Source organism: Camponotus floridanus, unplaced genomic scaffold (assembly GCF_003227725.1).
Source record: "Camponotus floridanus strain SB8 unplaced genomic scaffold, Cflo_v7.5 scaffold28, whole genome shotgun sequence".
Taxonomy (NCBI): Eukaryota; Metazoa; Arthropoda; class Insecta; order Hymenoptera; family Formicidae; genus Camponotus; species Camponotus floridanus.
Window position 1 is genome coordinate 1,075,414 of NW_020229414.1, and position 25,702 is coordinate 1,101,115.

Consider the following 25,702-nt stretch of genomic DNA (forward strand, 5'->3'; position numbering starts at 1 on the left):
ATAAAATAAGTGCGCGTTATAAGAATAAAGTAGTATCAAAAATTGATAAAATTGTTAAAATTATTAATGCGTGCTCTTGATTTAATAAACTAGTCAAGTCTTTACAAAAAAAATTTTCTTTTCTTGATTCTCTTTTTTAAATTAATACTTCAATATATTTTCGCAATAGATGCAAAGCATTTCGAAAGAATTTATTAAAAATTATTTAATTTAATCTATCATAGCTCATCCATTTTAAGGCAACGGACTTACTACAATCTACAATCTACAATCTACAATCTACAATCTACAATCTACATCTACAATCTTTACGAATCCGTTACCTTAAAGTTAAATAAAAGTTTTTCTCACTCACCGACACTGATGCGCAACAGCGGAGTTGTTGTTATCGAAGCTACGTTGTCTGTAACATACAAATATAAAATTCATTTATATTAATGCTCACAAAATGCAATCAATATTTCAAAAAATTTTTATCGCGCGGAATTTTATATCCGATGTGTAAAATAATAAGCAGAGATAAACACGTGTGGAAAAATTTTATAAATTTTTAAAACTGTTTTTTAAGAAAGCTTTTTAGAAAGTTTTATATAACTTTTATAAAAATCTTTCTCTCTAATTTTCTCTATAATTCATTTAGATAAGATCGAATTATTACGCGTATGATTTATAACAATTGATATACAAATAATAAATATTCACCATCAGGTTGCAAGATGCCTCTCCCAGGCCTCCTCCTCCTCTCATGTTGTTGACGCGCGATACTTTCAACGGCATTCCCGCACTCACGAGCGATATTTTTATATCGCTATTTTCGTTATTTTACGCGCGATACTAAACGGCACTCCCGCACTAATTCGGTACGATTAAAAATTTTGTCGCGCGATGTATATATTTAATATATATATATTTTGTCCGACACTCCCGATTTCGGTACGAGCGAAAATCCCATTTCATTTCGCGAGAATCAATTTCGAGTCAACAGGTCGGGAATGCAACGATACAACGAGCAAAGATTAGGCCCGAACCGGAAAGAAGACGAAACGATTGACGGAATAGAGGAAAATAAAGTTCACCAGCTCTTTTTCGCGCATAATTATCCTATCTCGTATCGAACCTGGACCCGCTAAGCACGATTTCAGGTGACCCGCACGGATGCTATATCACTAGCGCAGTACACAAGGCTGATAGACGATAAAAGAAGAGGATACCCACATTTTTTAAAAGCTAACATTCAGCAATTTAGAAAATGGGGAGGCAACCCCTTTTACCGAGCGAAAATCGTGCCTAGGGGAATCCACTCGACTCCTCGACAGGGTTAACACACGCTAGGCGTGTGGCTGTAGAGTAGACGAGCAAAGAGAAGGGACCTATTGACGACCATTTCGAACAATCGATCGAGTTCTAACCGATTCGGGCCAAATCAATTGACGAAGCAGAGCGTGTTCATCACTAAGCCGATCGAGCGCGAAGCTCGAACCCGCGCGCCCATGTATATTTTATACTGGACATACGTTCTGCGCGGCCGGCATCACCAAGTGCCACGTTGCACAAGGCGCGAGTACGTCGCAAAGCAACGACTCGATGAAACATCCCAGTTAATTGGCGTCGGAAGGAGAGACTCGTTGACAAAAACGAAATTGGGATTTTGAAAACGGGACGCGAAAACGCGATAACGCGAGAGTACTATAACGCGAAAATGCGGTTACGAAGCGCAGCCGTCCGCGGCACGTTGACGGCACCGACGACGCGAAAGGGTACTTAGCTTCTCATTCAGGCACCTTAAGATTTATCATAAATTAAAAAATTTAAGATAAACCTCAAGGTACCGTCCAGGTACTAAGCCCTCCCACCGCGACAAGGTGTACCCCATGGGAGGGTTATATTATATTATATATAATTTTATATATAATGTAATATATATTTAATTTTGTAATGTACTATATAAATTTTAATTCGCAAATATAAACGATAAATAAAAATATAAAAGATAAGAAAAAATCTATTATATAAAGCAATGTTTAAAATAATTATTAGGGAAAGAATTTGATAATATATGGAACATCTCACATCACTATCTCACTGCTTGAAGGCCACTGAGGGAATGATCGTAGGTCAAAAACATTACCGCGATACTGTTTATATCGCCAAGGTTGACTATGTAGAGAGAGACTTTGATAATATATGAAACGTCACTGCTTATTGTTACTGTGCGAACGATCGTAAAACCTTTACCGCGATACTGTTTATATCGCCAAGATCGACTTATACTATATTATTGTTATAATTCGTCGTTGAAATATTCTACGAGTGATTGCCGATTAAGAAAATTTAAAGCATTGGTCGAAATTTATTTAATTTTAATAAGTATCGTTAGAGAAATTATTAATAAACATCAATAATCGAAAGATCATAATAAAATTAATTTCCTTATTCCCTTTTATGTTCCCTTTTTCAATTTTTATTCGCACTAATTATTGATTGCGATTCGATAAAGATTTATCGTTACGATACATTTTCATAACGTTTATTATAAATTAATTTATTTTTAATTATTGGTAATTATGTCAAATTATGTTTCGATACTTATCGTAATCATGTTTAGAAAAAAAATTTGACAATATACGAAGCGTTTCGCACCACTACTTTATCGCTCGAGTGTCACTATGCGAATGATAATAAAGCCGTAACATATTAACAATAGTACGCTATTGTTTATATTGCCAAAGTCGAACACCGTATGATCGATAATTCGTTGTCGAAATATTTTACATATTATAACATATACTGTTACACATGAAAATATTAAATTGTAGAAGTTTTTCAATTTATAGATTAATTAAACGATTATTTATTAAACAATTAATTAACATACGAAGCATTTCCCATCGTTACTTTATTGCTCGAATGTCACCGAACAAATGATAGCAAAACCGTAACGTACAAACAATAACGCGCTATTGTTTACGTCATCAAAGTCGAACATAATGTTATTGATAATTCGTTGTCGAAATATTTTATACTATAAACAATTATAAAACAATTTATATAAAACAATTTATTGATTAAAATTGATTATTTATTAAACAATTTATCAGCCTTCGTTATGCTAATTATTTGCATCTATAATTCGATTGTTTTACTTCGTGTTCTCTCACAATCCAAATTATATTTACATTATCAAGTAGAACGATAAGATAACACGGAAATATATTTGTGACTCTAAGCATTAAAATAATAATTATTGTCCGTAATGATTGCAACGAAATGATTATTTATTATCTTAGATTTCTATCACTTTGATTTTTGATTAAATTGTACATCGCTAAATATGCATTTTAAGATCTATCGTCGCGACACAATTTTGCGTATTATTTAGCATATATAAAATTAAGTAATAATCATATCAAATTTCTTAATATACTTCTCAATCGCGTTTAGAAAAGGAATTTGATGAAGCTTTTCGCGTCACTATTTTATTCGAATTCATTTGGCGAATGATGATTAAAACATGTAAATATTAATGCGTTATATGTTGCAAAGATCGGTAGTATTATTATTAATTTGTCGCAAAAATACTTCATATATAGCATACATATACGCGCGAAATATTAAATTAATTTAGAAAAGTATTTTAAATTATTGGTTAATTTACTATACGATTGATGTATCACGAATCTTTATATTAATCTCGACTTTGCGATTTGACTGTCAAACTGAAAACAATAACGAAATAAGCATATTTAGTCAAGTTAATATTTTTTTGTATAATATCTACATATATGTTATGATTATTATATAAATAAGACATCTAAATAATTTTCTTTTTTTAAGAAAGAGAATGAGAGAAAGAGGGAAATGACTCGCAGTAATATTAATTACAATTTCGAGAACTTCCTCTGATTATTTTGATTGTTATAAATATAAACGCCAAGCACAAATTAAACATGCAAACAAACAATACTTTTACAGATCTCTTTTGTATGAACCAAAGTGTCCAAAATAAATGATTTTGAAAAACTAATTATTACTCCCTATTTATATTTTTATTTGTCCGTTGAACAGATATTTTATATCATCAATTGCACACTTATTGAAAAAATTGTTCTTAACTATAACTCTTAAAAATTAAAGGGTCGAGTAATGAATAAAAAAATCTAATTCTTATATATAAAATATCTAAATAAATATATTATAAAAAATCTTTCATAACGTATCTATTAAATGTTAATATTATTATAATTAAATATTAGTATACTATAATGTATCTATTAATGTTAATATATCCATAATTTTCATGTATCTCGTATAATATATTTTATTTTATTTTATAATTTTAAATATTTAAAATTAAAATTTATGTTATTGTATATATATACGTTTGTAACGCATTCCTTAATTTCATTGTTATGATCGAGTGTGTCGATAAAAAAATTAAATTAATTTTGTCATTTGTTATAAGTGAATTGATAGAAAGATGATAAATTGTTATTTATAGGGACATTCGAAAACTCAAAGACATACCGAAATCATATGTAATATATTTATATATTTAATTATATATATTTATATATATAATTAAATATATAAATATATTACATATGATTTCTTAATATATTTATATTAATAAGAGATTTACAAGTTAAATATAAACGTTTGAAATTTTCCGCTGTTCTTTCGCTTCCGATGACGTCATAAAATTAAATTCCGACTCCACGCTCCACCCATATTCGCACATGCTCCTTCTTGGTATTCTTTATTCAATGATTGTGACCTGTTGTGATCGCGACGACATCTCGGCGTCTGCCTGCTTCATTGTGTTCATCATGGCTTCGATGGGTTAGTATTCGCCGCGAAAATGTTTAATTTAGCATTTTAATTTATTTACACGACAATAAATGGAACGTAGCGCCGTTAAATGATCTTGCATTCCGCTCTTGATGAATTTTCTGTTATTTATCGCATCAACATAATTTAATTTTGCGTCTTTCGCGTAGTTGTCAGTCTGACTTTTTTCCTCTGCCTTTAGTTTAAATTCATATTGTATCCCCATGTGTTTGCGAGGACGTTAAGTTGAAAGATCTTTGCTCGTTTCTAGAATCTCTGGTATGCGATACTCTCGACCTGAGCGGGCAGGGTCTCAAGAAGCTCAGCCGATGTCCCTCAGATGCAGATATTAGTACGTTAATCATAGACGACAATGATATACAACGGCTTGATAATCTGGATTCTTATCACAGAATTACCAAGGTGAGAAAGAGAAAGAGAGATATACAAATTTACATTAAAGATTGTTTATGTTAATGTTATATATACATATGTAAAGTTATAAGTTTTTAGCCGTAAGTCTATCGCTGTATTAGATAGTTTTGTATAAAGAAATTGTAAATTTTGTATAAAGTTTTATTATGCATTAATTTAAATCATTTAAAACAGTCTTGTTACATTTAAATTGATAGAATTCTGTTGTTTATATATAATATAAAATTATTCTATCAATACAATTTAGTATTAAACTATATATGTAAAAAATATATATGTAGATATATGATCTACTGATTTCAGCTTTCTATAGTCAGAAACCAATTATTACGTATGTATGGTGTGTCAAAGTTGCATAATCTTGTTACTCTCAATTTGGCGAACAATGGTATACTCACAATAGAAGGTATCAAGGACATGATCAATTTGCAGACTCTTTGTTTAGCGGGTAATAATATCAAGGTAATCAGTAATATTGTATAATTTTATATATATTTTTTATATAATACTATAACATAATAATAATATATTATAGTCTATTGAACATCTGCACACAAATATCAAATTGGAACATCTGGATTTGTCTGAAAACAGCATCAGTCATATTTCAGACATATCTTACCTGCGAAGTTTAAAGGTATATCATTATGGATATATTTCTGTATAGAATTGTTATGTAACAATAATTAAATGCTTTGATTTATTGCTTTATTAAATTTAATTTTTGAATGTTGCTTTACAATAATATATATCTTTCATTTGGTGTTATTATTAAAATTTTTTAGGAACTTTTTTTACATAACAATCGCATAATAACATTGCGTCAATGCGAGCGCTACTTGCCCACATCCCTAGAAACATTTACATTGGCAAATAACAATATTACTGATCTGAATGAAATGTCACATTTGGCTAATCTTAAAAATCTAGTCAATTTCTCTATTGCTAACAATCCATGTGTCAGTATGACAGGTAACAGTATGTATCCTTTTTATAAGTTACACCCACACATGTTACTATTTCATCTAGAAATTAGTAGACTTGTTGATGTCTTTTAATATCGATTATAGTTGGAAAGAAATTTGTTATATCGAGACATAACACTAGCATTCTATTTTTTAAATGCTATAAATGGTAACTTTTGCTTTCACAGTTACACTAGATATAAAAAAGTTAGTTTACATTAATCATATAGTATTACAATAGTATATTATTCTTAACAAATGGTCTATAGTGGATTTGACTATCGGCCTTTTGTTATTAATTGGTGTATGAGTTTAAAATCCATTGATGGTTATGCAGTTGATCCTATTGAAAGGTGGGTTCCTCAAAAATATATACTCATATATAAATTACTATTATTATATCAAGACTATGATTCATGCACATTGAATTTGAATGATCAAAACTAATTGGCGACAATATTTACTCAGCTTGAAAGCAGAGTGGCTGTATTCTCAGGGACGCGGTAGACAATTCCGCGTTGGTGAACACGCCTTACTTGCTCAATATCTAGCATCTGTCTGTCCGCTTTCGGGCGAATCCTTAGAGAACGAGACGGACAGAAAACTTAGGCTCATACTGAGTAAAGCTCAACATCACCAACAGCAATTGAATCAACAGAGCGATGCCGGAAGCGTGCACAGCTTAAGTAGCGTGACAATGAGTCCTTCTCCAGCCGCTAGACGTAGACTTAGTCATAACAAGACAAACTCTCCCAGACGACCTAGTGAGTCCAATAAATTCATCATTTTTGCATAGAGCCATATTGGAGACTCGAATGGAATGAGTTTTTTTTGCGAGGTTTCTTAGAATTCAATTTAATATCATAGTTGTGCGAGAAGTGGACTAGTAGTGATATAGATTTTCCAGTCGTCAAGTTTTCTGGTACACACATCCTAGTTATGATCTGTTTTCTCTAGTGCCAATGTTGACATACTATGAAGATAAATGCTTACAATCACCAAAATTTTATGAAGCAAAGTACTGTGTCTGCCATATTCCTTGCAAAGGTATCCAAGGTCAAATTGAGGATTTATCATATATCAAAATCACATAGCAGGACTGTGCAAGAATCTAAAAGCAATTTTATTCTTTGTGCTTAATGAAAATTATATATTTTAATTCATGTAGTTATTGCATTTAAATAGTACAAATTAAGTTGGAAATAAAGTTATTTTTTATTTTCAATATTATTATATAAATATTAATATTACTTATTGTAATATTTACATATTATTTTACTTTTATTTATTAGTATGTATTTTACAACCTATATATATCTCATTTGTAAGAAATATCAATCATTTATTCAAAAGCAATTAAAATACGAAAAAACTAATTGATGTGATTCGTGCACATGTCTATTCCTCTCATGCATAGTACTTTCTGAGCAGTCTGCTTCTTTAGGCTTTTATAGTGCAAATGACCATTGGCCGATGAAAGCAGTTAATATATTATTACAGCTATATACTTAGACGATTTGGTTAGCGTATTAGCATTCGACGATTTGGAAAGAAACCTTTTCACATAGTTCACATCTTTTCTTTGAATAGTAGTATAATTTTAATTAAAGTAGACTACATATTATTCTTGCATGCTTTCTTGCTAGCAATGCTAGCATCTAGAAAAACTTCCTACAAGCACAAATATATTTTATACAAATGATATAATTTCGATTGTTGCACGATAAACATTAATAACATTATCAAATAATGTTTAACTTAAGCTTCCTCGAGGAACTCTCTGAAAATGAAATCGCCAGATCGAATGGTATCCAGTTGTCATACCGATGCTATGGTTTCTTCGTGTCACGGTTTATTGAGTGGGGATCATGATTCGACTCTGATGACGCAGAGCTTAGATCCCAATATGCTTTCTGGTACATTCAATAATAAAATATCAAATAATAGTTTGCAAGATATGGAAGGTAATTCAATTATGTAATTAAATAATAGAGAATCAGATTACATAATAAGAGAAAAACTGTTTATATAGAAACATCAAGCCCTTTGCAAGCAGCTACGAAACTTGTACCAGTACCAGAATCTTTGATGAGTCCAGATTTTCGTCCGCCATCGGGTCTTTCACGGATTTTAAAGACTCCCACGCCAAGTAAATTAACGTCTCCTTGTCAAATAACAATACCTAGCAAACCATCTATGGATGGCGATGGAAAGGCAATTCCAATCATAAACACTGTCAATCCTATGGCTAAAACGAGTCTAAGCGCTATAAAAGCGAATGCACTGATGAAGAGCAATTCAGCAACAAATTGCAGCTTCGTGAAACCGAGCATAGCGAAGCCGGTCGTGACGTATGCTAACAATAAATGTCCACATAGTGTAAAGATTAATAATTACGTTCAGAGCAAGACATTACCTGCAAAGAGAAGCACAAGAAGTCCCAATCTAGCTAGAAGTATACAGCGACCGAAAAGCGCGAATGAAAGACTCAAAAGTAACTTGAACAAAGAAGATAAGAACGGCGATGCTGATAACGGAATTCAAAGTAGCGATGAGGATAGTGAAGTATGTCAAGCGAAATTAGATAGCATTCGGCATAGAGCTATTCAACGAAGACAAGAAGACAGTAACAAAGGTAAGATATGATTTTAAAATAGGAGTATTAAAATAAAAGTACTTAATAGTAGTATTAATTTAATAGTAAGTATGTATTAACGGATGCTTTCTCTGCTTGATTAACAGATCAAGATCAAACAGAAAAGGCTGCTATCTGTATTCAAAGAATGTGGCGAGGCTATCATACAAGGAATCTTAATAGAAAAGCTACTAATATATTAAAAACAATCGACATGATGAGAACAAATAAATACATTCAGTAAGCTCATACATATTTTTGTCATGCAGTTCTATATATATCATTTATGAAATAAAATTGACAAAACATTTTATAGGAAATTATCAACTGACATGGAAGCTACAAGAACCGCTCTTGAAAGCGAGCATAAATTACAATTATTACAAATGCAAGCGATTAATGCATTATGGAAGAAAGTAGTCAGTCTGCAACCAGGTAATAATCGAGAGAACACTTTCAATGAATCGGACAATAATCTGCAATCAAATGCAGATGTAGTTAGTAATCTTGCTCAAACCTGCAATCTACTTCACACACAAGTGAGTTTTTAATAGAATAAGTTCTGGACTCCAAAATATTTCCAACATTTTGCATTTTTCTGTTTCTTTTGTCAGGTCCAGCAACTACAGGATTCGATGTCTGAGATAAAGCGTTGCATGTCTAGTATGAAACCAAGACCTTCTCTCGTTGATAACGGTGTCGCTACTCAAACGGAAATATCTGCTGTGCACACACCGGCAGGCGAAGAAAACACATTCCCGTATGGACGTCCGCAAGTTAATAGACCGCAAAGTCTACCGATACATCAAACGATACATGAGGGGAATGAAAATAAGAGTTTCGCGTCTAACTTGGTGGATAGCGTACTGAAGAAAGTATCACAATCAACTGATACGACAGATGATGAAGTTAATACGGATATCTTGAATTCAAATGAGAATCCAGAGGTGCCACACTTGAATGATAATCCCGAAATGTTTAAGAGTTGCGAAGAGATAATAGAATCCGATTTTAAGGAGGCAGTTGAGAATGAGGTTGCGACAAACGATTACGAAAATATAATCGAGAATGCAACGATAGATGGTGAAGTATGTGAAGAAACATTATGCAAGGAACTGCACAACTTGATCGAAACGGAAAATGGAGCAGAGGTTTCTGAAAATTGCGACAAAGAAACTGCGATTAATGAAGATGAAAAGGAAACCTCGTAGATTTGGATAAGACGAATCGTATTCGCACCATATGCCTTGTGAGTAGCGCAATCACGGTAAGACAGTGTGTACGAAGTAAAAGAAAAAGGAAAATGAATGTCGAAATATAATGCTCACTGTAAATAGTAATCGTAACAATATTATAAAACGAAATTTATAATTTTAATCGTAAAAACCATTTTGTTACAAGAGGAAATACAAGAGGGAATTTTATCATGATGAACAACAAGCTGCCATTCTGGTCAAATAATTCTCTCGTGCTTAAGTAAAAAAGGTTGATGAAAACACAGTGCGTATAAACAATATCGATAAAATTTATTTGGATATAATTGTGAGACTTTTAAGTCGAAACTTAAGTACAACTTCTGTTATACATTACTTCCATATTATTTTATCATCGTAAAAAGTTTCAGAAATTTTCCGTCCAAATATCCAACTATTAATATGATAGTACATATATTTGTAAAACATAGAATTATTTTATCGCACTGGTCATTGAGAATTGTTTCTGAAAGCATTAATTTTGTTTATATTGCTCTCTATCTCCTCGAAATAATTTCATAATATATTCTAGGAAATCACAGCTTGCATTTCAATAGATACTGGTATTTCTAAATTAAAAATATCTGTAAAATATATATTTATTATTCATTTAATCAATATCCATCTGATCAGTTTTTCACTCATGTAACAATTTCATATTTAATAATTTATTTGTTTGTAATAAAAAAGTATTATCTTTAATGTACACTAAAAATATTAAAGCATTAAAATAGAATAGAATAAAAGATATGATTGAATTTCTCTAGTCAATACAGTAGCTTTTACATTTAGGTACACTGTAGATATTCACTTTAGAATTGTTATGTATAGATATTACTTGAGGCTATGAAATAAACATTGCAACATCTTCATTTAAAATTCATTATATTGTTAAAAAGCATAATTAAAAAGTATAACAAAGATATAATAATGTTTCTTTTAAGTTTGATTAATATTTATACAACAAATAACTGTTCATTGAATAATTCATATTCTGCAAATATACGCGAGCTTAATAAAAAAAAAAGAATTAATTAAATTAATATTATATATTGATTGCAGCATATTTTATATTATATATAATCTCTATATATCTTATTGTTTACTCCTCATTCCCTCTCACTGATCTTAATTTATTACTTTACATTTGATCATATAATACATAAAATAAAAATGTTATATATAATTCTAAATGGGTTTAAAATAAATTTAAGAAATTAAAAAATTTAACTACAATGAAGTTTATCTTGTTTTTGATGTACTTTCTTTAAAATTATTAAATTTTAAGAAAATATATCGACAAGAAATACACAAATTAAAATAATATATCAATAAATCATTCAATTGAACATAACATTCATTCTATGTGTATATGAAAAGTGTCAAGTAAAAAAAGAGCAATTAAAAATAAGAAGGGAAATGATCAAGAGTGACATTAGGAATGAAGAGACATAATTGTATTTATTAATATTTTAATGCTTGAAATTTCTTGAATACTTCAACATTTTTATGAACTTTGAAATGAATGTTCAATGTGTGTGTAACTTGCAAGATATTTGCAGCAATGTTTGCTTCAATAGAGAAAGCTTAGCTAAAATTCTTATTCTTGTGATTTTTCAAGAGAAACATGATATGATATGTGATATGTAAACCAAAATAATTTGCTTGCAATAGCTTGTAATGGGTTGGATAGACATTTTTCTCGTGAAACGAGAATATAGAAGCATAATTATAGTATTATATTTATTTCTCATATTCCCTGACAACTTATAAATTATATATATATATATATATATGTTATATGTATATATAAGGCAATACATTCTCTCCTATTATTACATATTATTTACATTGCATTTTATATTTGTATTTGATATTATTTTAAGAAATATATACAAAATTAGAATATGTTATGCAAATATTATTGTCTCTCCGTATATCAAATAATCCTAAAATATTATATCCAAATATTATCCACGTATTTTTTCTTAACAAATATATAATTGACTTATTTGCATTTTTAATAAAAATTTATCAAAAAACTATAATAAACACAAATTATCGATATCTTTACTTTTTTTCATTCATATATGATATATATACACAACATGATACAGTGAATTGATTCAAATATTGAAATATCGATATTAATTTTAGTTTTTGATTTTTATTGTTTAATTATCAATTATTACAAATTATCGATTTCTTAATATCTAATTCAATTCCTTAACATATATGATGCATTCTTTCATCTAAACAAATAAAAGTATAAAAATTTTTATCAAAATCTTTATAAATGTAAAACGTACTAATGAAACATTTTTTGGCATGTAGTTTTCTCAAATTCTAAATAAGAATTTTTCAACTTTTTTATTCTTATTATTTCTCGTGTAATATCTTTATCATTAGGATATATTTCAAATGCTCTCTCTAAATCTACTATTCCTAATTTATATTCATTTAAGCCACTATAAGCTTGCCCTCTCCTAAATAAAGCTTTACCATTGGTATTGTCCGTTTCCAGAACCTAAATTGTATATTTAAATATAATACAATCTTTGATTTTATCATAAAATGTTTACTTACCTCATTACAGAAATGTATGACTTTGCGATACTCTTTCCGTTTTAGATATACAGCAGCTAAATTAAGCAATAAAACTGATTTAAGATCTACCAATGAAACATAAATTGTATCTGGCATGTCTTTCTGCTGGCACATCCAAAGATAATACCGTAATGCTTTTTTATATTTTCTACCTGCATCAACAAAATTCTTTTTGGAAAAATAAAAATTTCCAGAATCCTTTATCCTTCTTATGACTTTTTCCATATATTTATGCTAAAAATATAATTAGATTAAAATTAAAAGGTATTTCATATCAATATGTAAAAAATAATTTTTAGAGAAATATATGTTAAAAAAAAATTACACTGAGTTTCTCAACATGTAAAAAATAATCCCAATCTTCTGGCCATGGTGTATAAACATCCTCTGATCCATCATTTTCTTCTAATCCCCAATTCTCATTTTTTTTTAATTCTCCACAATCAATTATACTTATTTTCTAAACAAAGCAATCATAACACTGAACATTTATTATAGATGGAAGAAACTATATTATTCTTGTGTTATATAAAAAATATACAATCTTACATCAACTGGAATGTCCTTTTCAGTTTGCACTTTACCAATTTCTAACACTATGCCCATGCCTTTTATAACTTCGCCAAAAACTACATTGGTATTATCCAAATGTCTAGAAGATTGAATGGTAATGATGAACTGAGAACTGTTGGTATGTGGTTGTCCTTCATTTACCATACTAAGCAATCCAGCAGATATGTGTTTCAATGTAAAATTTTCATCATTGAAATAAGGACCGTAAATACTTTCGCCACTGGTCCCATTAAAATTGACAATATCTCCACCCTGAATCATAAACTGCGAAATGACTGCAATGCAAAATTACATGAATGTATAACAATTAATTATTGTAATCAGTTAGATTCTAGTAACTCTTTTGCTCAAATAATAAAAAAAATTTATATTTTTTTCTACAAACAAAGATAGAAATTTATTTTTGTATTATAATCTCAAGATTATAGCGTGAAAAAGGATTGAAAAAGGAAAATGATAAGATTAATTGACTAAAAATTATATTACAATAAATTAAATATTGAGAAAAATTATATTACAATAAAGAGGATTAAATATTGAGAATTATGAAATGCATACTTTTATGAAAAGTACTCCCCTTGTAATGTAACCTCGTAGCCTTTATTCCAGTGCCTTTCTCGCCAGTGCACAAGGCACGAAAATTCTCCGCAGTTTGCGGCACCACATTTTTAAATAATTCTATGACGATTCTTCCCACTAAATAATAATAATAATAATAATAAAGTCAGTGATTCTTGCGAAATATATATCGCGATATTTTATAACCTCATGTGAAATACCTTTTTCAGGACCTATCGCAATGTCCAGAAAAACCACAGGATTATCCTTATCTGTAAGAAGATCGTTTACATTTTTTTTCAAGGGATACTTCATATCTTTCTCGATAAAAAAATCAGTTCGAACAATTTTATTCATATGTAAGATTACTCGCAGCTTGTAGCCGCGAAGCCCACGTAAATACAATAACACAAATATTAGACCGTGTCTTTGTCACACGCGTTGTTTTTCTAATTGCTATTTCTAGTATTAGAGATAAAAATCTTCTCTCTAATAATATTCTAACAGAATTAATGATTTTATATACTTCTTAGAATTTATTATTTTTGAAGATAAAAATGTTTCTTTTGTAAATTGAAAAGTGTATTGCGTCTGAACTAATAACAAAGAATATATTTGAACGTATATATCTTAAAGTTGTCAACAAGATTAAATTATATATATATATATATATATATATATATATATATATATATATATATGTATGTATGTATATATATATATATATAGAATAATTTTTTATTTGTATAAGATAAGAAGAGATAAGAGAATATTAAATTTATCAAAGTAAATCAAATTTGCGACTTTAAATAAGAGTGAAGATAATTAATCTCTCGATGTAAATGGCCAAACTTTTGTTTGTTTCGAAAAATTCGATATATATATGTTGCAAGTAATAATAAATCAATTATTAATCACTCATATAGGATAAAACTAGATTTAAATAAAACAACATATACGCAGGATTAAATATATAATATATATATATAAATTTCCAATCCCTTTTACTTGTGCGCGTTCTTGAATAAAATACGTTACCTTGAATAATATGCGATAATTTCAGTTATAAATTAAAAATTACATTTGTTATTTTATATTAAAAGTTAATAAAAAAACAATAAAAGAAAATATACACACATTTACAAAAATACTAGGTCCCACCGAGATTTGAACTCGGATCGCTGGATTCAGAGTCCAGAGTGCTAACCATTACACCATGGGACCTCTTGCACAAGAGCCCAGTGGATAATGTACATAGAGCATCAAAATTTTTCTATAAAAATTATTACCAATATTATGAATTTTCAAAGTATTAATATGTCAAATTTATTAATTGGTAACAAGCGTTAATACTTCAAATTCGTACTAACAGAATTATTACACATATCTCTAATAATAGATAAGTTATTTTTTTCGCACATATTTGCACAAATTGAATAAATTTTAAAGTTCTATTGAGTTAGTTCTATTGAGATATCTCAGCATTCTATAAAATTGTACCAATTAACAATTATCAATAATTTTTTGTTTTTCAGATTATAAATAATATATATATATATATATATATATATATATATATATATATATATATATAGATTAAGAAATGATAAAATTAATTTACAATTAGACATTAGAAATAAATTTTGTTGCTTATACAATTGAACTTATACCGAGAAATCCATGCTATACATAACATAAGTAAATATTACATATTACAATGAAATCAAAATATTAACATTGTATAAAATATAATACAGTTTAAAATCTATTAATGGAAAAATTGAACAATTTGCTCATCAAATTCAAATTCTACTTATTGTTAGAACAAAAATTATATTTTAATAATTATTATAAATTAAAATCAACTTAGTATAGTCAAACTTTCTTGAAAATCAAATCTTTTTTTAGAGAATGCTAAAATGGCAACAAGAAATCTATTTACTAACTTTATTATATTAACAATTCTAAAATTAAATGAGCAGGATGTAGAGAACATAAAATTCAATATTCATTTTTTTGTTTTATCATTATAATAAGTAAGTATAACAATGAAATTTCTCATAGAATAACATATAATTGCATATCGCTTATTTCATATAATAAATTTTAATACATATATATGTAATATTTATATATCTTTCATCTATATCTCACAGAATTTTTTCAATAAGAATTCTCACTCTATATATATATATATATATATATATATATATATATATATATATATATGTATATATGTATATATGTGTGTGTGTGTGTGTGTGTGTACGTGTGTGTGTGTGTGTGTGTGTATACACACACACACACACACACACACACACACACACACACACATATGAAAATTATAATACTATATAAACAAGCAAGATATCGATACACTTATCATATACATAGTAAGTAGTCAAATGTCTAGAAGCTTTTCTAGTGCTAAATTGTATTACATACTATCAGAACTTTTTTGTCCTCCATTACTTATCTGGAAATAATAACGAATAATATATTTCGTTTCTTCGCGCGATTAATTTCAATTCGAGTCGCTATTGCATAATATAACAATTTCACATGTGTTTCATACACGTTTACTTTAGTGACACACATTTAAATATACAATGCGAAAATGAATAAGATCATTGGCTTAAAGCATTTTTCATATTTTGAGCAATAAAAAAGTACACTTTTCTTCCTGTACCCTATTTTGTATGATACTTAAAAAAATGTGTGTTCAGGGCGTGAGTGTATGTATTTATATGGATGCAAAAACGAATTTCTTTTCTCGTATTATTCTCTGTTTCATGCAGTAAATTTGGCAAATTTGTTTTGAATCTTTGTTTTTGCTCTATATAGATACAATTGATAGGTAAATTACAATTTATAATCAATTGAGAATCTTGTCGATTATATATTATACAAATATGACCCCACATAAAAATGCTGTTTGCTCTAAAGCCACGTTAAATAAAGAGAAGTGCAGATTCAATTTTTTAATAGAAAAAAAGTAGACGCTCCTGTGCACTGCCGGATAGTAATCTCCAACCACGTTTGATGTTTAAATATTGAATGATGGCACGTACACAAATTAAAACCCCTGAAATAATATAATATTATATTTTAATATTTTTTTAAATAATAATTTTTACATTAAAATATCTTTTAATTAAATTTTTTAAACATCATACATACCAAATGCCATAATCAACCACCAAAGCCATGAATTCTCACGTGAAGCAAGATCGGTAGAGTGTTTGACAATGAGTGTCCACTTTGTCAGAGACAATCCAAAACCAGCCAGTGCACCATAACGAGAAGCAATAGTGTGACAGAAACACATCAGTAACAGAAACCCGATCCAATTAAATAGGAATGCAACTATAAAAGGCAGATTAATTAATGTAAATAAATATATCATATTTTAAAAGAAAAGATTTTTTAAATATAAGAATATCTCACCAAGAAATGCTGTGAAAAACATAAAGTCTGTACCAAGTAATCCACTTTCTGGATCACCTTCTGCAGCTTCGGTATCTATTGCCAAAATTGTTAGAGGTTGTTGTGGTGACCTAATATTTCCTGGCTACAATAGAAATATTTAGAATAACTAAAGATTCAAAACTTGGAAAGAGATGTTTAAAATACAAAAAGAATTTACATACATAAATACATAACAAATATATAAATATATAAAATTCTTTCAAGTACAGTTATGTACCATATGTACTTGAGGTTGTGGCTCGCCTTGTAGAGTTTTTTCACGCTGCACCTCTTCATAACTGGGCAATTTGGTAGCTACTTCATAAGGAGGTGGTGCAGAAAAGTCTGGTTTTGGAGGTGGTATCTCTTCTCCATCGGCCTAAATAATTTTACTCAATTAATTCAATTGTTTAATCTAGAATGATTTTTACTATACATTATATGATATACGTTACCATTCGAATTCGATTCATCGTTGTTAGATCGTTTGCCTGTGCACCAGCAGCAGATGTTCCGGAATGATTGAGTATATCAACTTGCATAAATGGCATAGCTACAGTGACTGTAGAAACTTCGTTTTGATGTGATGTTTCGCCACTGGTATCCGCACTTGTTTGAGGCGGCTATAAAACAATACATAGATTAGATTTCGACAAACACATATAGTTTGCGGGATGACAGTCGCTTTTGTTTACTCTGAAACTCTCCAAAAGTACGATCGAGAAAAACTTCCAAAATAATCAAGATATATATGTGCCGTGACAAATCATAGATAACGATATGTCGACGTATAAAATCTAACATAAATCATCAAAATAACATGACATTACGGAAAAGAATTTTAACGATTTGAACGAAGTTGATTATAATCGAGCGAGAAAATATTGACGATCGCGCAAGGCAAGTTTCCGTCGTGCGTATATATAAATAGACGCGATGTTTTCGCGTTGAAATATTTCACACGAGATATTCTTCGCGACGCAAAAAAGGATAAAATGTCCTAGAAGGGTTTAGTGAATGGAACCATTTACGGTTCGTTGTCGGTGGACGTACCGTGTTGTGGCGAGCGTTACTGTCCATTTCCAGCCAGATTTCCGCGTGACAATTGACAAACGATATCGGAAATTATCTCCTTGAGAAACGGCACGCTCCTATAAAACGCAAAACACCGTTTTCCAAATTAATAAAAAGCGTTCGCAATTCGGATGGCTGACAGCTGGTAAGTCGTAGCTGACGTGACGTTTCACGTTTGCTCTAAAGTCACGCCCATCATTCTCGATTCTTTATAGATATTCTGGTCAGAAAGTGCGTACGAGAAAGAGCATTTGTTTCTTTCTCTTTTACAAATGCTTGCTATTTTCCTGATGCAACATCACGTTCCTTTTGATAATTTTTCCAGATTTTCTATTTTAGGTTTCATAAATATTGTCGAAATCAGTGATACATACTAGTACAATAAATTATAGAAAATGTAGCCGAGGAGAAAATGGTTTCTTAATTAATAATCATAAACTAATGAAAGATAAATTACGCTTGAATAAAATCGAGGTCGATAGAATCGAATCTTTAATTTTCTCCACCCAGCAAATACAGAATATTGCAACAATATTGCGGCAATATTACAACATTGCAGCAATGTAGCTGCAATATTTTGGTTTGCTGGGCATTTATGTTATAATTCCAAAAGAATTGTTAATCTAATTTAATTTAATTAATACATTCTACCTTCGACATCATGAGCAATTATCAACAATTACGATCGTGTCAAATAGTCGAAAATAATATAGAAAATAATCCGCGAAAATTCGGATTATAAGAATTATTAAAGATTAGAGATATCGAGCGATCTGATTGGACGCGGGTAGTCGCGCATTGAGAACCGACCCTTAGGACGGGGTCCCAGCCACCGGAAGACAACGCGATGCACCGGAAATGCACCGTTAACAATTTCACCGCGTTTTCAAGCAAATTCGTAATACGCTCTTCACCCATCGCGAATAACGCGTGGATTTAACATTCGCGTGTCGCGCGCAGAAACATCGTCAGCTTCGTCGATCCGTGAAATCGTCGCCAGCTTGACTAGCCATCCGACGAGGATGGTATATTGGGGCGGGGCGCGGGGAAGAAGCGACTACGTTCACGTCGTCGCGCATAAACGACGCTCCGCTCGTCAGTTGCTCCAGTCGCTCGCTGATCGTCGCAGGAGTAGGTAGACGGATCTTCGGCCACGCGATGTCGGAAGTATTCAAATTGGGTGACTTAGTTTGGTGTGTATTAAGAGTGCGCATAATGCGATCGTGTGTATGTAGTGCCACACGTACTAATCCTCTCCGTTTCTCTTTCTGGCTTTCAGGGCGAAAATGAAGGGATTCTCGCCGTGGCCCGGCCGGGTAAGTGCCGACTCCCCTCCCCCCGCCCCCTTCCTCGCCTCTTCCCTAGTCCGCGACTATCGTAACGCGGGCTCTCTCGCTGCACTCCTCCCGTTAACGTCGTTTGCGCGCGCGCGCGCGCGCATACTCGCTCGTATTTGGCGGGTTTTGCCGCGTTCGCGAGTGCACGAATTGTTCCGCCGCGCGATATCCGTCTTGGACTCGACGCCGCCAACTTTGACTCGCATCGCATTCCGTCGCATGGCATCGTACGGTCTCTCTTATCTCCCGCCACACCCGACCTTCGAATTCAAATTGGCGCGCAGGCCGCGAAAATATAACCTAAATCCCGAATTTATGCGTCTCTCTCTCTCTCTCGATACCCGTCCCTCTCCTTCTCGCCTTCGTTTGGCGAAAGCAATCGTCGCGGATTTCATAACTTGTCGTTGCGATGAGTATCGAGTAGCGGTATTTCGATCCGCTAATCGTCGAGATTTCAGAATTTGTCCCGCGTAATCTGGCTACCTTTTTTTCGATTGGTAACGACGCGCATGACGTCGAGTGTTGTCCGAACGGGTCCGATTACGTCTGATCAGCTTGTCGCATTCGCATTTTTCTACGTTTACAATGAAATAAAAATGCATATTTTTCTGAAGAAAGAGAGAAGAAAATTAAGTATTACGAAGCGTGTGTGTATGTGTGTTATTCTGGGATCCCTTGGATTTTAATCGCGGTAATCGCATATCGTTTTATGACAGGAGCGTACGAAAGCGATTTATAGAACTACTTATTGTTAGATATAACTTCATATTATTGTCTGTAATTTTTCTTCAGGTTATCTCTTAATTCATATGAAAATTCAATTTAAAAAAAAAACAATATTTATATATTAATTTATGTATAATTATTATTGGACAAGAAGTATTGGTTGTGTTATTGAATTATTTTTAATAATATATTGATATCTTTCTTTAATAGTTTTTATTATATTTAAAATGATTATATTTAAAATTATTTTTCTAGCAATTTCACATCTTGAAAACATTATAAATATTAAAAGTTTGCAGTTGTAATGAGTTTTAGTTTGTAAATGAGACAACTATGTCATAGTATCAAAGTATTTTGTTAGAATAAATTTTCAAGTGATTGTATCCATCTTTTATTCTATATAAAAAGAGATTGATAAAATATTGTGTTTGAAATGGATTGTAAGTAAAAATGAAATGCAAAACATAGAATAAAATGTTGTAATTATGCTTATCAGTATATTAGACTATATATTAATAATTATATAATGGCATGTGAAGGTGTCAGTTCCTTCAAAGGACTTAAAGAAGCCTGCAAATGCAAAAAAGGGACCAGTACAGTGTATTTTTTTCTTTGGGACAAACAATTAGTAAGTTTTATTTACAAGTTGTTTACATGTTATTCATAAAATATTGTTATATTTTAAAATTTCTTAATATTTTTTTTGTAGTGCGTGGATAGAAGAATCCCACATTAAACCGTACCAAGAATATAAAGATACTTTAGTAAAATCTAGCAAGTCTGGTGCATTCAAAGATGCAGTGGAAGCTATAGAAGAATTTATCGCCAAAGGAGAAGTGAGTTCAAAATTTTTATATATTTATATTTGACAATTTGTTATTTATAACTTTACATATTATATAATTTGATATTAATAAAATATCACTTAATAAACAGCACTTATTAATAAACATAAAAGTTATTAGTTAAATAGTAATATTCTAGTTCCAAATATTAGAATTAATCTGAGAACAAAAATTAGAAATAAAATATCTAATTTTAATCTTGCATAATGAAAATGATAATATCTATTGATGTGCATTAGGTATTCGAAGATGGCTTGGATCCAGATTCCCTTTTCGATAGACTTAAAGAAGATACTGTAGCTGAAAAGAAACCTGTTGTTAAAACGCCAAAACCTCGCAAGGTTGGTAGTAAACATGTTTTATATTCTTCCACAATTATTAAAAATATTAATTACATCTTATATATACACACAATTAACTACTGCTACAGGAAACAACAAAAACTCCTAAGCGATTAAGTGACAGTGGTTCAGGTGATCGTCGACCTGCTAAAAAGCAGCGTAGGGAATCAAGTACCAGTAATAGCAACAGACTCGGCAGTGTCAGTCCTACACTGAATCATTCTACTCCAGCTAGAAAAACGGGCTCGCTTCTAAACAGACCGGCAAATGTCACCAGACCTGTAAGTAATTGATATCTTTCTCATTGTAGTTGAAAAAATTTATGCATTCTGTACCGTGAGTATTAACCCAAGTAAATAAACCCAAGTACATGTGATTTAATAATGTTAGTAAATCTAAAATTTACTCCATAATATGCACAACATTTGTATAACATTTTATAGAATTGAGATTAGATAATTATAGAAGATGAGATATTTTATTTTTAAATATCTAGAGTTATATTTACATTTTGCACTTTTATATTTACAATTAGCACTAAATATAATTGTTTGAATTACATTTTTTTTTTGTATCCAGTACTCATGAATACATTATGTAGAATGTTATCATAGACTGAGAATCGGACAGTATACGTGCGCGGAATGTTCCGCATATATACGAGTGCTATGTCTCAGTGCCGTACTTAGTTACACGATGATCTCGTTACTATATTTAGTGATTTCATATGTTCTTTAGTTTTAATAAAACATATTGAAAAAATATACTTCTTTATAAAAATAAAAAATTTTTAAGTTTATTTGAATTTTGATAAAAATAATAAGATATTTAATTATATCCTCACATCAGACGCTAATAATTTTGCAAATTTAGAGATCTTTAACATTTTAATAACTTTATAATGTTTATAATTTATAATTATAATTTAATTTATAAAAAAATATTAATTTTGCAATTTATTAAATGACATAATGTTTATGTGTGTGTATAAAATTTAATGATTATTTAATTATATATTTATTAAAAATCATACTACTTATCTAAATGTATATATTATAAGAATGAAAAGATCTGAATAAGATTTTAAAGAAATTATATCTAATCTCTCTGTATGCACACAACCACATTTTAGAAATTTGGTCTATAAAAAATTCTTCTAATTATCCACAGCTTGATAATTTATTATTCAATAATTACTCAATAATTATTCGTATCTGTGATAGGAGAGTGGATTTCTATTTGAAAAATATTTGAAAAAATAAGCTTCTCCTTCTCCTTCTCTATTTTCTTAAAGCTTTTTAAAATATATTTTTTGTCAAAAGTTTTTGAATAATAAATAAATAAATTTTTACAATCTCCTAATTTTTAGTGTAAACATGTTGATAATCAAAAATTTTATCAAATATTAAATTGGATTTTAATTACAATTAATTGTTAAGATTTCTTTTTTGCTCCTTTTTTTATTAAAATTTAATTCATCAAAAAATTATTTAATTTTTTATTAATGATAAATAAGATAATGGTATTTTTTAAATTCACATTTAGATATTCTTACTGCTGCAAACATATATATGACGAATATAATTAAATTAAAAAATTAAATAAAATTAATAAAATTAGATAAAATTTAAATTAGTCAAATTAGATAATTATTTCAAAATATTAATATTTCAAATAATGAAAATTTATGCCAATTGAATCGTGTGTGTATAGGAGAAATGTGTTTGTCATACAAAAAATATTCTAATTTTTTATATATGTGTTTTTTTGGAAATATTTCAAAAATAGTTTGTATAAATATTGTTCCCGTAACATTCTTTTATCTTTTTCCACAGGTTACACCACCCTTGGATCTTGAAACGATGTCAAAAACCCTCAAGGAAAAGAATATTCTTCCATCAAATCTAAAATTTGGTTTCCTCGGGCTAGGCATCATGGGTAGCGGTATCGTGAAAAATTTGATCAACAGTGGTCATAGCGTGATCGTGTGGAATCGGACGCAGGAAAAGGTATGTATCAATGTTTTTTTTTTGTTTTCATTATACGGCGTGCATAAAAACTTTTTACCAATGCATTATAATTAAAATATACATATTATTATTATTATTATTAAATATATTTACATTCCATTAACAATTACATTTTTATAAATAGATATAAATTTTTTTTATATATTAACTCACTTAAAAATTAACTTATACTATTTAAAATGAAAAAAAAATTAGAGAATAAAGAATTATTGGAAGAAATATTATTACAATAATATCAAGAATATCACAGTAAATAATTTATTAATTGAAGATTAATTGAGATTTATATAATTAAGAAGTTGAGCAAACATTATCTCGATTCAAAGAAATAATTCGGAATTATTTTCACCGATATCTCGATTGAACTAAATAACTCGGAATTATTTTCGCAAAAGCGAACAAGTCATTTATTGAGTGACTTTAGATCTTTTACATCGCTCAGTTAAAATTTTGAATGATTTAATCATTTGATCTTTTCTTTTTCAATATGGATATTGCGATAATAATGAATAGTATATGTCTTAATATAAATTGGTGCCATTTCACTGTTTATTCTGAAACAGCAAGTTTATAAAATAAAAAATGGCAATTTATTCTATCTTATTTATTGTATCTTTTGGATGTATTTGTGGTATTGTCTTTCAGAGCATAGAAAATAGAAGACTTTTGAAAACTTGACAAGATATTGAAATATTAAATTTTGAGAGGTAACCCTCTCTTGTGATATACTAACATGTAAAATATTTTGAAATAATATTCTTCTTATAGAATAGCTATAAGAATTGCTCAATCTTTTTAATATAAATCGGATTTAATAATCTTATTTACATTTCGTTTCTTCTTTGGTATGCAATTTTCAAATTTTGGATTGTAATACAAGCAATTACTTGTATACAATACATAGATATGTAACCTAACATCGATATATTTTTGACAAATTCAGTGATTGGCAAACATCACTTAATAAAAAATTGACTATACGTTTTCACCTTGATTTTATATATCTATAATTTATGTTCTTTTTAATATTTTTTTATAATAATTCTGAGAGCAATTTGCTATCAACATATCGACTTACAATTAATTCTATCAAAAAGACATTCAAGTGAGATAGAATAATTTCTCTCTCTTTCTCTAGAGTTTTATATATTCTATAATATATACATTGAACTTAAATCGTAATATATGAATGTTCATAAATCACAGCATTTAAAAAATATCTTCAATAAAGTTGAAATTGCATAGGATGTTTCAAACAGGTATAATTTCAGAGCATCTTGCACATTAGGAAAGTAAAGTTTTTTTATCATTAAATACGTTCCGTTTTATAATATATAAATTTTTGCTACAAAATTATTTCTTATGATATTATTTCCGCTAAAACAACGTTTCTTACGAAGTCTTTCTCTCATTAGATATTAACAAATGAAATAAATTTTCTAATCTATTTTATAATCTCTATTTCTCTATAATTATTTACACAAATGGTAACTAATTTTTAATATATACTCACTAATAATAAATTTTTGTTCTTTAAAATGACAAAAAGCTTCTCTTCTATTTTATTTGTAAAATTAGAAAAAATATAAGAAATTGTGCATTTTTTAATTTATATAAATATTTAATTATCAATAAAAAAAATTTGACAATAAATAGACAAATTTGTGTTTTAATGTTATTAAAATAATAATAGTATACACAATAATAGTATACTTCATTCTCTTTTTATGGATCTCTTATGGGAGAATTTTAAAATACTAATTACTTACACTTATTACTAATTACGCCACTATTGATGTAATAATATATCAGAAAAATCGTTTCCGGGAAGCAACTTTACACGATTCAAATTATTTTGATTTTCTGTACGCCTTTTAATTAAAGTCAATAGTGCGATTAGCGTCCTTTACGCTATAATTAATTTATGTATGCGCTACACACGCGTTATTCTTGCGTTAAGACTTCACGGTTTAAAACGATATATAAAAAATATATGTGTCGGAAGTATAAGTACAAGTTTCGATCTAC

The 25,702-nt window shown here is 29.5% G+C and overlaps 4 protein-coding genes and 1 non-coding gene across 7 annotated transcripts in view; 2 read left to right on the top strand and 3 right to left on the bottom strand.

Annotated features, from left to right (window-relative positions):
- Positions 1-4,779: 4,779 nt before the first annotated feature.
- On the top strand, positions 4,780-10,706 carry LOC105248883 (centrosomal protein of 97 kDa). Of its 3 annotated transcripts, XM_011253923.3 has the most exons (13): positions 4,780-4,839; positions 5,099-5,250; positions 5,566-5,724; positions 5,798-5,899; positions 6,048-6,244; positions 6,497-6,580; positions 6,696-6,991; positions 7,991-8,191; positions 8,260-8,862; positions 8,970-9,102; positions 9,179-9,401; positions 9,477-10,111; positions 10,264-10,706. In XM_011253923.3, the coding sequence occupies exons 1-12, from the start codon at positions 4,827-4,829 to the stop codon at positions 10,071-10,073; spliced, it is 2,760 nt and encodes a 919-aa protein (XP_011252225.2). In that variant the 5' UTR covers positions 4,780-4,826; the 3' UTR covers positions 10,074-10,111; positions 10,264-10,706. The 3 variants fall into 3 exon arrangements, with proteins under 3 accessions (XP_011252225.2, XP_011252224.2, XP_025265493.1); XM_011253922.3 differs by having other exon boundaries at positions 9,477-10,706; XM_025409708.1 differs by having other exon boundaries at positions 7,991-8,143; positions 9,477-10,706.
- A 1,699-nt stretch (positions 10,707-12,405) lies between these two features.
- LOC105248889 (peptidyl-prolyl cis-trans isomerase D) lies at positions 12,406-14,394 on the bottom strand. The gene is made up of 6 exons (XM_011253932.3): positions 14,075-14,394; positions 13,854-13,991; positions 13,272-13,570; positions 13,048-13,182; positions 12,702-12,956; positions 12,406-12,642 (listed from the first exon to the last, which is right to left on the bottom strand). Exons 1-6 carry the CDS (start codon positions 14,208-14,210, stop codon positions 12,424-12,426), a joined length of 1,182 nt encoding a protein of 393 aa, XP_011252234.1. The 5' UTR covers positions 14,211-14,394; the 3' UTR covers positions 12,406-12,423.
- A 611-nt stretch (positions 14,395-15,005) lies between these two features.
- On the bottom strand, positions 15,006-15,077 carry Trnaq-cug. The gene has a single exon. It is a non-coding gene; the product is annotated as a tRNA-Gln (tRNA).
- A 1,597-nt stretch (positions 15,078-16,674) lies between these two features.
- On the bottom strand, positions 16,675-18,576 carry LOC105248881 (NEDD4 family-interacting protein 1-like). The gene is made up of 6 exons (XM_011253921.3): positions 18,375-18,576; positions 17,777-17,944; positions 17,560-17,700; positions 17,301-17,424; positions 17,034-17,219; positions 16,675-16,938 (listed from the first exon to the last, which is right to left on the bottom strand). Exons 1-6 carry the CDS (start codon positions 18,399-18,401, stop codon positions 16,835-16,837), a joined length of 750 nt encoding a protein of 249 aa, XP_011252223.1. The 5' UTR covers positions 18,402-18,576; the 3' UTR covers positions 16,675-16,834.
- A 977-nt stretch (positions 18,577-19,553) lies between these two features.
- Positions 19,554-25,702, top strand: part of LOC105248880 (putative oxidoreductase GLYR1 homolog) — a 32,101-nt gene continuing 25,952 nt past the window's right edge. Inside the window, exons 1-7 of the mRNA XM_011253920.3 lie at positions 19,554-19,588; positions 19,675-19,711; positions 20,998-21,086; positions 21,168-21,294; positions 21,543-21,644; positions 21,734-21,925; positions 23,480-23,653. Of these exons, the coding sequence (XP_011252222.1) occupies positions 19,554-19,588; positions 19,675-19,711; positions 20,998-21,086; positions 21,168-21,294; positions 21,543-21,644; positions 21,734-21,925; positions 23,480-23,653 (756 nt within the window). The remainder of the gene's footprint in view (positions 19,589-19,674; positions 19,712-20,997; positions 21,087-21,167; positions 21,295-21,542; positions 21,645-21,733; positions 21,926-23,479; positions 23,654-25,702) is intronic.

Bases quoted from the DNA above. Each gene is read 5' to 3' on its own strand.
- LOC105248883 (XM_011253922.3), top strand. The intron at 5,900-6,047 runs GTATATCATTAT...AAAATTTTTTAG, and splicing joins CTTACCTGCGAAGTTTAAAG to GAACTTTTTTTACATAACAA. The intron at 8,863-8,969 runs GTAAGATATGAT...CTTGATTAACAG, and splicing joins ACAAGAAGACAGTAACAAAG to ATCAAGATCAAACAGAAAAG.
- LOC105248889 (XM_011253932.3), bottom strand. From the start codon at position 14,210: ATGAATAAAATTGTTCGAACTGATTTTTTTATCGAGAAAGATATGAAG. The intron at 13,571-13,853 runs GTATGCATTTCA...TTTGCATTGCAG, and splicing joins GGGGAGTACTTTTCATAAAA to TCATTTCGCAGTTTATGATT. The intron at 12,957-13,047 runs GTAATTTTTTTT...TTATATTTTTAG, and splicing joins TACATGTTGAGAAACTCAGT to CATAAATATATGGAAAAAGT.
- LOC105248881 (XM_011253921.3), bottom strand. From the start codon at position 18,401: ATGGACAGTAACGCTCGCCACAACACG. The intron at 17,425-17,559 runs GTACATAACTGT...TTTCTATTGTAG, and splicing joins CACAACCTCAAGTACATATG to CCAGGAAATATTAGGTCACC. The intron at 17,220-17,300 runs GTGAGATATTCT...TGCCTTTTATAG, and splicing joins GTTTTTCACAGCATTTCTTG to TTGCATTCCTATTTAATTGG.